This window comes from Mustela erminea, chromosome 14, assembly GCF_009829155.1.
Source record: "Mustela erminea isolate mMusErm1 chromosome 14, mMusErm1.Pri, whole genome shotgun sequence".
Classification (NCBI taxonomy): Eukaryota; Metazoa; Chordata; class Mammalia; order Carnivora; family Mustelidae; genus Mustela; species Mustela erminea.
In genome coordinates this window covers 16,685,904-16,697,209 of record NC_045627.1, presented here as the reverse complement: position 1 = coordinate 16,697,209, position 11,306 = coordinate 16,685,904, and the positions used below count along the sequence as shown (strand labels likewise).

At 45.0% G+C, this 11,306-nt stretch overlaps 1 protein-coding gene across 1 annotated transcript; it reads left to right on the top strand.

Annotated features, from left to right (window-relative positions):
* Positions 1-400: 400 nt before the first annotated feature.
* On the top strand, positions 401-10,670 carry LOC116573547 (interferon-induced protein with tetratricopeptide repeats 2-like). The gene is made up of 2 exons (XM_032313711.1): positions 401-980; positions 7,478-10,670. The coding sequence occupies exons 1-2, from the start codon at positions 976-978 to the stop codon at positions 9,000-9,002; spliced, it is 1,530 nt and encodes a 509-aa protein (XP_032169602.1). The 5' UTR covers positions 401-975; the 3' UTR covers positions 9,003-10,670.
* The last annotated feature ends 636 nt before the right edge of the window (positions 10,671-11,306 follow it).

Genomic DNA, 11,306 nt, shown 5'->3' with positions numbered 1-11,306 from the left:
ACTAGCCTCCCTGGGCATGACCCATAAGCAGGCTGAGTGTTCTCTTATTCATCTGCTAAATGGCCATCTCTCACATGGGGGTCAAACAGAGTAAATCAGATGAGTCCTACAAAGTCCTGAGCAGAGCTTCACCATCAGTATTAGTCAGTGGTCTGACCGTGGCCATGGCTTCCTGAAGACACACGGGCACGGTGGTCAGTGCGATTTCTAGTTCTCTGACTGCTACAGGTCGCGTCCTCCCTCCAGGAAATTTTCCTCCACCTTGAACATCCTCACATATGCTTCCTCCAAAACATTTTGTCCCAGTTGAGTTTCCAGTCGGAAAGATCAAAGCTCTCCTTGGTCATGTCTCCTTTTCCCCCAACAGGAAACCAGCATGGCTGAAAGCCAGTTGCACTTGCCAGGATACTTTCCATTCAGATGTGCAAGCACAGAGAGGTACCCCTCGTTAGCAACGCTGTGCTTCTCTTCCTCAGGCTGCCCCTTGCTCCAAAAGCCAGTACTTAAGGTGGGAGTTTTTAATGGAAAGGAATATGAGCTTTACACTCTTGGCTAGCCACCTGGGGAGAAGGTGGTAGGTGGACTCTTGTCCAAAGGCCAACTCCAAGGTGTCTGCTTGGCCCAGAGATTTTTAAAGGGGTTAGGGCAGTGAATTCATTAAGGGCGTGCTGTGGTCTGTAACAGCTACGGATGTTATCATGGTGCTCAGAAGTTGTGCAAGAGATCTGGTTCCTTGGTGCCCAGTAGGTGGTGCAGGAGAGTTCAGTGAGGTGCAGAAAATACTCTGCTCCTTCTCTCCAGAACGCCTGATCTTTGGAAATGGCAAGAAAGGTTTAGTTAATCAATCACGTGGGCTTAAAGACTACTAGGCTGCCCAGGGGGACAAGGCAGCTTCCAGCTCAGGCAGATTTCGGAGCAGCAAATCAGCCCTTCCAGAACACTGCAGGACAGCTGGGCAGCCCAAAGCCTCCCACCATGAGGTAAAAGGTTTTATCTTGCATTGATCTCTTGAAATTGTGTCTGGTGTCTTTGAAAAATGTCAAGACAAATTTTTCTATAAGTGCTAGATTTCGGCGCCGGCTTAAATATTTAATATACCTTACATCTAGATAATAATCATTGCAGGTATTTTAAATTTTGCAGCACTTTTCAGACACACACAGGCTTTCTCCCCAGTAGAAGCTTTTAAAAGAAATCCTAACCAGGACGTGGCCAGAGGCTGGAGGAGGGAAGAAAAGGCACTGGAGGCATTGGGGAAGGGGGAGGGGCAAGTTTACTTCATTCCGTTTCAGGCAAATTTTCATCAGCTCAGGATGCCAACCTGGCAGAAATATTCTTACAAGCTTTTGTCTTCCTGTTTTCCATTTGAAAGGAAAAGTCAGGAGCTTGGGGCTATTTAATCAGAATTTTTAAGGGAAGCGTACTCTTTATAAGCTCAGCATTGGATGCCTGACTAAAGGATGGGCTGGATTGAACTATTCTTTTCCAAAGAACTGCAGTCAGGCACTAAACCAGAATTCACATCCCTGAGGTTCCCCAGAGCCTTCAGAGAAATTGGGCTCCATCATTCCCAGTACCCACACTTTCCTTTTCTGTTTTGTTTTTAATCTTCAATGACCTTTAAAACCCAAACAAACAAAAACCAAATAGGCTCATGAAGGTCTTTTTTCAAGATAAAGATACTATGACCACACTAAAGAACTTTGGAAAAATCCCAGCTAAGGGGGAAAATGCCGTTGTCTCTTATATAACCAACCAGAAATAAACTATTTCAACATTGGAGATATATATATATACACATACATACATATATATGTGTGTGTGTGTGTACACATATATATATGTATGTGTATATATACACACACACACACACACACACATACACACACACTTGAGTAAATAGATTTGGGGAGAAATCTTTTCAAAGTTGAAAGTATAGATTCCATATATAGATTCCATACAGTTTCATCTTATATTTTCACTTAACATCAAATTGTGAGTGTCATCAGTAAAATCTTTCAATGATTTTCGAGGGCTTCAATAATGCTGCAAAATATGGATGTATCATTATTTCTTCCTTCCTTCTTTCCCTTTGTTCTTTCTTCCCTCTCTCTTTCCCCTCTTCGATTCCTCCTTCCTTCCCTCCTTCCTTCCGGATTCCTTACTTTATAATCAAATTTATGCATTCACAACACTTAAATAGTCAACATCATCTACAAGGTCGGCGAAACAGCAGCCATCACCCCCAACCATATTTCCCATTCCCCAGAGGTAACCAGTAATTCTTTCAGTGACTATTGTGCTATTTATAACCATATACTTAAATAATATGCTTGTATTGGAAGTTCTTGATTTTTAAATTTTAGCCATTATCTGTTTCCACCACAGCACCCCTTCCCCAATACACACACACACTCACACTTACACACCTTCTCCCCTACATCCTCCCCTCCCAATATCATTTTGTGACTTTGGCTGGATCAATATTCAGAATTTGGATTATTACAATCCCATAAACCCTATTCACAGCTGAGGTTTGTCTTGTTCTATCTACCATGAGCTTTCTTTTTTGTATTTTGTTTCATTTTTTTTCTGAAGCTAAAGGAAACAACAAACAAAAGTGGTTTTCTTTTCTTTTCTTTTGTTTGTTTGTTTCTTTTTCTTCTGTTTCTAAGCACTTATCACCATCTCAGCCCCAAGCTCTAGTCTAGTTGAACAAAGCTCCTTTCCGTATTTTCAAACCTGAGGCAGGCTGCCATTGTCGTGTTTCGGTGGTGATCACTCACAGGACCTTTGAGCTACTCCTATCTACACTGGCTGTTCTCCAGGTTGGTGGGGGAAATATGGAGCATTTCCTTCTCCCCTGCATCTTATGTAAGAGCCTCTCTTGCAGCTCATCTGTTTTTTAAATCTTACTTCTTTATTTACTACCTGGGCTTACTCTTAATTTTGAGGGGGCATCTCCTCTCAGCTTCCTGAGCAAGTGTCTGTAACATAAATTTTTTATTTAAGTGTATGAAAGGGTCTTCACTCTTTCCTTGCATTTTAAATGATTATGTGGTTATGTCAAGAATTCTAAATTTAAAATTCTCTTTCCACAGTTTTTGGAAGGCATTTCTCCATTGTCTTCTCGCTTTTCTCATCGTTGTTCAGATGTTCAACAGCATTTGGATTCTTGTTGTGTTATATAAATTGTTTTCCCCCCGGGGAACTATAGAATTTGCTCAGTAGTGTTCTAAAAGCTTATCATCACATACTTGGTAAGAGGTTTTTTTTTTTTTTTTTAAATAAAGTTTTATTCCTCAAAATGTATATTTGGTAGGACATGTTCAAGCATCTTCACCAGCGCCTGGGACACCTCCACTTTCGGTGTTTCTGGTATAAACGACTTGAGCTCTGACTTTGAGACCAGTTTAATCTCAGTCTTTGACCAAGGAGCTCCCGAAGGGCTGTCCTGGCGGAGGAATACTGAGTCTCTCAGAGACAGCTACTGGGGGTCTAAGCTTATCATGAGAACTTCCGCACAGACTTGTCATAGGTCACTTTGTCAAATGACACTGGGTTATTGAGCTTGTTCCGAGCTTTGCCTTTGCACCACTTGTTTCTGGCCTCACCCCCAGGTCTGTGCCCCGGATCTTTGTCTTTCTTGGCCAGCTTCCCAGCATCTTTCTTCTTCTCATCCTCCGGTGGCATCGCAAAGCTCGGGGAGCAACTGCTCCCCCTGTAGCCTCATTAAGATGTCTGACGAAAGGGGCTAAAGTTTCTTTTTACCACGCGGAAACTTACAGCCTTCCATTCAGGGGAAACTCTGCCACATTCTTCTAGAATGTTCTTTCTCCCTTTCCTTTCCCTTGTTTCCTCTAGAATTCATATTATTCAGATGTTGGTCCTCCAAGTCTGTCCCTTTAATTTTTTTTTCTTACCATTTGTCCTTTCAATCATAAGCTTTTGAGTTTTTCCACCCAATTTAATTGTTTTAATTTCCAAGACTTCTTCCATGTTCTTTAAATGTTTGAGAGTTTTTCCAAGCATTTTCTTTTATTCCATGGATGCAGCGTCTTCTCCCGTATCTCTATTTATCAATGACCCTTTATTTGTTCTGTTCTTGTTGTTTTAAGTCTTCTGCTCCCTTCGGGACACTTTTACCACCTGCCTGTTCGCGCCACTGTCCTGCAGGTGGGAGGCTTTCCTAAAATGTCTGGGGATTCCCTGACGCCCGTTCATGACTGAGAGAGAAACGCTCAAGAGCCCACCGGGAGCCTGGAGCTCCTGCAAGGGGCGTCCTTACATGGGGACCCCACCACGCCAGGGGAGGAGGAACTCCTGATGTCGGTGACCTGGACGTCCTCCGCTTCCTCCACAACAGGCGACTCGACCCTTGCCCGGAAGAAGTAAGCCTGGCGGCGGCATTTTTAGAACTAACTCGGGAAGACGTGGTCTCAACATTCCACACGCAAACTTTATTTAATTCTCTGGTTGGCGGTGCCTGTAACCGCGGCCCAGGACCGACCGTCTCACCCTCTGCACAGGGCCCTCCTTGAGTCTTCTGTGCACGGACTGGAGCCAGAGTCTGTAGGGACAGCTTTTTTTTTTTTTTCCTTTAAATTTTAGAGATTTTATTTATTTATCTGACAGAGAGATCACAAGTAGGCAGAGAGGCAGGCAGAGAGAGAGGAAGCAGGCTCCCCACTGGGCAGAAAGCCCGATGTGGGACTCGATCCCAGGACCCTGAGATCATGACCTGAGCCGAAGGCAGAGGCTGTAACCCACTGAGCCACCCAGGCGCCCTGGGACAGCTTCTTCTTAAGCTGACTTTTTATCAGTCTTCCTGCTGAGACAGAGCGGGGACTGGACTGGGGGTCCCCTCCATCCTGACCGGAACCCCGGGGCTCCCTGACAGCGAAGCCATGCCGCGGAGTAACACACCTTGCGGGAACTCAGGCGGAAGGAGCTAACCAAACGGGCCTCCACCACGAAGACTGGCGAAGACAGAACCAAACCAGTCTGCTCCGAGGTGGACCCCAGCGCTGACCCTTTGACAAGCTGTGTCCCACGTTGTAACATAAAAATCGCCCCCCACCGTGGAGATTTAATGAGCTGAGGGGACGCACGAGGCAGGGTCTGTCTACTGCGCCTGCGCACGGAACTTCCGGTCTCTGCTCCATCCCTACCCCCTGTACCCCCAAGACCAGCCCCCCAGTCCTTAGAGGTCACTTCTTTTCTCAGTCTCTTTAAAATCTTTCCCTGGCGTTTGTTCCGGGAGCCAGCATGAAGGACCCTTTCCTGTGTGGTGTTCGCCTTGTGCTCGAGCATAAGCCCCCGGTAAGACTTGCCTGGAGCTTCCAGTTTGGCTTCTGGTCATTTTCTATTGCGGGAGAACCCAGGGACCCCAGTTCGTTCTCTCTCTCTCTCTCTCTCTCTCTCTCACACACACACACACACACACACTTCTGCAGCACATCGGTGCTGCTAACTCCTGAGCCTTTGGGAATTCTGCATTATCAATGGGTTGTTTCTTGGGTGGGTCCACCCTGCTGGCAGAATTAGCTCTCCCATGTTCCCGTGTTTGGTAAAAGCAATCCCCACTCGCCTAGTTGTGCCAGGGTTTCCAAGATCTTGCTGTCTTTGTGTTCCCTTTCCTTCAGGGTTAGAAGCCTTCATAAACCATGTCATCCTAGTAGGATCTGAGGAGGGAGCTACAACAGTCTCATGTATTCCATGGGGAGTCTCATGATACCTTCAAATATGTTTTTCCACCATCACCTACAGTTTTAAGCAGTTGTAACTCATCCTGTGATGAACATCCCTCATTCACAGACTTGTGTGGCAATCAGGGTGCAGCACGGAAGCAGACAGCAGGAGATATACAGGAAGAGACATGATGTAAGGAATCGGCCTAGGTGATGATGAGGGCTGCTGTCACTGGCCGAATTTCTGCATCAGGAAGCCTCAGCACTATCTCCCGAGCCTTTTGACTGGTTAAGCCAGGCTCACCCTAGTTATGTAAAATAATCTTTCTTATTTAAAATTAAATGCTTGTGGACTTTATCACGTCTCCAAGATACCTTCACAGCAACATTTAGGTTCATGTTTGAGCGGATAACCATGCACGATAACCTAGCCAAGTGGACACATCTATAGGCCGTCACAACCTCTGACTGAATGTTTGGTTTTCTATACATTCTTAACATACAAATTTTTATGTCAAGAGCTCCTTGTATGTTTTGCCACAGTTCCCTGCAAGTTCTATGTCAAAATGTGTTCCAAACCTTCATGTACAAGTAAAAGTGCCCAGCTGTGATTTTTTCAAAATCTTTTTCTGTAACCAAAGTTTTAATGGCACTGAAATGTTATTGATTTAATTTGCATTTCTTTGATCAGTGACTTTTTTTTTAATATGTGTGTTGGTGAATTTTGAACTACCTGCTCGTCTAAGTATCTTCTGAAATACAAATACTAAAAGAGCCTTTTAGGTACTAAATTAGGTATTAATTAATTAATACCTAATTAATAATTAAATTAGGTATTAGGTATTGCCATGCTTATAATTTTTTAATTTCTGTTTTCTAGTTTGCTCTTTGATTTTTGTGAATAGCATTTGCATGTGGGCTCTTTGTGTCCTGTGTCTCTTGTGCTCCAGATGTCCCTTTGTCTCTGTAAGGAACCAGACTACTGTCTTTGTGATCACTGAGCAAATCGAAAGGGTGGTGCACCGCAGCATCAGGGAGCACCCACCCAGGTAGAGGGTGGAGGGCATTGGAGCTGTTCTAGTTCGTGAATCTGCCCAAAGAGCCAGCTCAGCAAAGGAAGAGATGGTAACACAGGTGGGGCCACACTTGTTGGCCCCACGTCAGAAGGGCCAAAAGCCTGTCTTGGGTCAACCTGAATAAATTAACACTCTGTGCACACTCCATCCCTAGGAAAGGACCCCTGAGGGATATCTGTTCACATCCAGCCCCAAATGATTCCCCTCTCATTTCTTGGTGTCCTAAGCCCAGCATTTCTTCTTAGTTTCCCTGAATATTGTGGTGGATCAGAAGCCCAGGCTCACACCCTGGTGTCCATGCTCGAGAAAAGAAACAAAAAACCAACCTCACTAAATATTATTACTCACCTACCACTCCATTCTCCAACAATTTCTACAGAGAAATTTCCTTCCGTTGCAGCTGGAGCTCCAGAATGCCTGTGCCCGTCCTTCTCTAAGACCGGTGGACTTGGGGTGTCGCTGGCTAATAAATTTCCTCCACTCCCCCTTTCTTTCTGGGCTATCCCATCATTTCCATCCCTTTGGGGGTCTATCACAAGATACCACAGACTGGGTAGCTTATAAACAACAGAAATTCATTTCTCACAATTCTGGATCAGAGTGCCAGCATTGTTTGGGCCTTCTCAGAAGTGGTCAAGTAGCCACGCCCTAAACCTGTTGCTTTGTCCATCCGCTCATTCACATCCCCAAATGTCTGCTCTTCTTCCCCAGTGAAATCACCAAACATTCCCTGGAGAATAGCTTACTTCAACTGAAATGCCATTTTACCTGGAATTTATATGATGAAGAAAGTTCCTTAGATGACTTGGAGAACAGAGTGCGTGACCAGGTACAGTTTCTAAACAAAGAATTCAAAGCAATCATGTACAATCTGTTTGCCTATGTTAAACACCTCCAAGGCCAGAACAAGGCAGCTCTGGAATATTTACAGCAAGCAGAAGAGTTTATCCTGCACACACAGGCCCGCCAAGGCAAAATCCGAAGTCTGGTCACCTGGGGAAACTATGCCTGGGTCTATTATCACATGGGCAGGCTTCCAGAAGCACAGGCTTACATTGACAAGGTAGGACATCTTTGCAAGAAGTTTGCGAGCTCCTACAGAATTGAATGTCCCGAGATTGACTGTGAAAAAGGATGGGCCCTTTTAAAATGGGGAGAAAAGTATTATGAACGGGCAAAGGTGTGTTTTGAGAAGGCTTTGCAAAAGAAACCCACCAATCCGGAATTCTCCCTGGGACTGGCCATCACACTCTACCGTCTGGGTGACAAAGCACCAACAGAGAACACCGTTCACCTTCTGAGGCAGGCCATCCTGCTGAATCCTGACAACCAGTATGTTCATGTTCTCCTGGCTTTGACTCTCCAGAAGACCCAGAAACAAGCTGAAGGAGATAAGCTAGTCGAAGAGGCCTTGAAGAAAATGCCATGCCCCACGGATGTACTCTGCAGTGCGGCCAAGTATTATCGAAATAAAGGTACTCTAGACATGGCTATTGAATTACTTAAAAAGGCTTTAGAATCAGTACCGAACAATGTCTTTCAACATCTGCAGATTGGATGCTGCTACAGAGCCAAAATCAGGCAGATACAGAGGTCACGGGGGTACACCACGAAGGAGAAGGAAGCAGAGCTGTGGGAAATGACGAGACACGCACTGAATCACTTTAAGAGGGTTGTCGAGTTGAATGTTAACCTTCCCCGTGCCTGCTCTGACCTTGCCTGCCTCTATGCCATCACTGGCCAGTATGACAAGGCAGAGTATTACTTCCAGAAAGAATTCAGTAAGGATCTGCCTCCTGCCGAGAGACAAGTGCTCCACCTGCGCTATGGAAACTTCCAGCAGTACCAGCGACTGCGGGATGACACCGCCATCCACCACTACCTGCAGGGTTTGAACATCAACGGGACAGTGACCGAGAAGGAAAAGCTGATTGTCAACCTAAGAAAAATTGCCCACAAACGACTCTCTAAAAATGCCTCTGATGCCATGGGTTGGCAACTCTCCAGATTCATTCGTGAGCTGAATAGAAAGGGGCACCCATGGGACAGTGTGCCATCAGAGGCCAGCAGGGTTGTCCCCCCTGCCCTGCGGGCTGAGAAGGGCAGTGAGGAAAAGACCGCAGAAGCAGGTGAGACCCACCACCCAGAGAAGCAGAAGGCCCTAGAGAGAGCCTGTAACCAGTCCCGAGGGTTTCATATAGAGAAGAGCCAGAGAGAGAGCAAGAGAGAGGTGTAGGAGGCCTGGCGAGGTGGTCACGAAGGGGAGGGAAACAGGGACACAGAAAGACTGAGAAGCCACAACTGGCAGGAGCTGGGCCAGGTGGCTGGGCTGCTCATGTCGTTGTCTCTTTTTCTGGGTTCCCCAAAATTCTCTCAGCCAGACCTGGAAATGCAGAATCATTTTTCCTCTGTCCTACAGATATTTTGAGCAAAATCTCCTCTGAGGGCAAGCACTTGCTTTGGGACCGTGGGACTCTGTACCACCCAGCTCTCACCCCACGCCTTGCCCTCGGCCTGGGACACAGCAGGTACTCAACACCACTGATGGGAACAAGGGAAGACAGCAGCACTGGGGCCTGGTCCTCCTTCCTTGCTCCTGACACTCACAAATGAATTCCATACATACCAAAGATTTAAATGTTTCAGAAACAGAAATCACATTTCTAGAGGAATTCTTGAGAGGGTTTTTCAGGTCACACAGTCTGGAAGCTGTAAGTGTGAAACAAAACACAAAAGGGCAAAAGTATTAGGGAATTCAATCACACTATGAAACACGTTTCATAGAAGAGGGACCTCTGAAAAGTCAACCACACTATGAATTCAACCACACTATGAATTCTGGAATTCAGCCACACTGTGAAACACATTTCATAGAAGAGGGCCCTCTGGAAAGTCAAAAGATCAATGACAGACTTAAAAATACTGTTTCAGTATGTTACCAGATAACGGATTAACTTCCTTAATGCTGAAACAGTTCCTCTGGACAAATGGGCAAAGGTCAGGAAATCAAAATGGCTTAAAAAGGGGATTGACATTGATTCTCAATGTCACTCTTATTAAGAGAAAGCAAACCAACACTATTAAGAGAGGTCATCTCAGGTCAACCAAAGAAACACCTTTTGGAAAAAGGTACTAAATAAGGATGTGGGTGAATAGGCTCCATCACACATCGCCGTTGAGATTATAAATCCTGTAGATGGAGGGCATTTGTTGATGGCAGGTAAACATTCATGAATCTTTGTCCCAGCAATTCCACTCATTAATCTATCTTGTATTTGCATATGCATGCAAAGACATGTATAAAGATACTCATGAAGTTTTGCTTATAGTAACAAAGGACTGACAACAACTCAAATGTCCATCACTAGGGGACTCATTAACTCAATTTTCATATTTCATGCTGAGAACAGCATGCAGCTAATATAAAAAAAAGGCCATTCTAACTATAAAAATATAGAACACTATCTCTGAGATATATTTTAAAAATTTTTTAAGTGCAGAAGAGTGTATATGACATGCTAACATTGTTCAAAGGAAGGAAGGAAGGGTAGGAGGAGGAAAAAAAGCCTATCACATTATTTGCAGAATATTTGTGAAAAGGACATAGCTCCTCTAGGGTAGTCTCCAGAGAAGAAATGGGTTGTCTGGGAGTCTATATGGAAGGAAGACTTATATATTTCAACTGTATAGAATTTTTAATTTTTAATTTGATACCCAGAGCATATATCACATTGTCAAATAAAGTATGCAACAAGACAAATTCAAAACAAAAGATGGTGACGCAAGAGTGCTGTGCCCACCCCACTGGTGTCCATTCTGCAACTGGTTCTTGCTGGGTCCAACCCACACTAATAAACATTTGAAAATCTCTGCACCTAATCAACAAGTCTCTAGATTCCAGGTCTTTCTTCATGCCTTCAACTTACATGCCACTACTCATCTACTCACCCCACCCCTAACATATACAGTGTGTCCTCTACTCTCTTCGCCAGTCCATAATGGTGTCCACCGCAACTGATCCTTGAAAGTGTAACCATGTCCTAGACCTTTGCTCTGACCTCTCTTCACCTGTCCCACCATCCATGTTCAGGAATTTGCTTTTTGTGCAACAAACTTCTCTTGAGCTCCCAAAGGCATCAAGGAATTTGATGAATGAGAATGCACCAAGATGAAGAGCACAACTCTTTAAGTTCATGCTCCAATATTGTGTTTCTGCTGACAGCACATGCCCTGTAGTTGTCTCATTTCCCAATGAAGAGGGAAGAGCTTCATCATCCTGTGTGCTTCCAGGTTGCGGGCCTCCCCACCACCCCCGGTCATTAGATGGATGAAAGTTTAACCTTGCCCTCAGAACTCCACAAAGTTCACAATGATACTCCCCTGCCCTGACATTGAAGGGTGATCTTAGCCAGTATTTCTTGGCCTTGCATGTTATGGGGCTCCCTGCCTGTAGCCCTTTACCGAGTGCAAGTGGAGCCCTAAGGAATGGGCAAAGTCTGGTTGGAAACTGAAGTAGCCATGGCTTTCTTCCAGAGAGCTG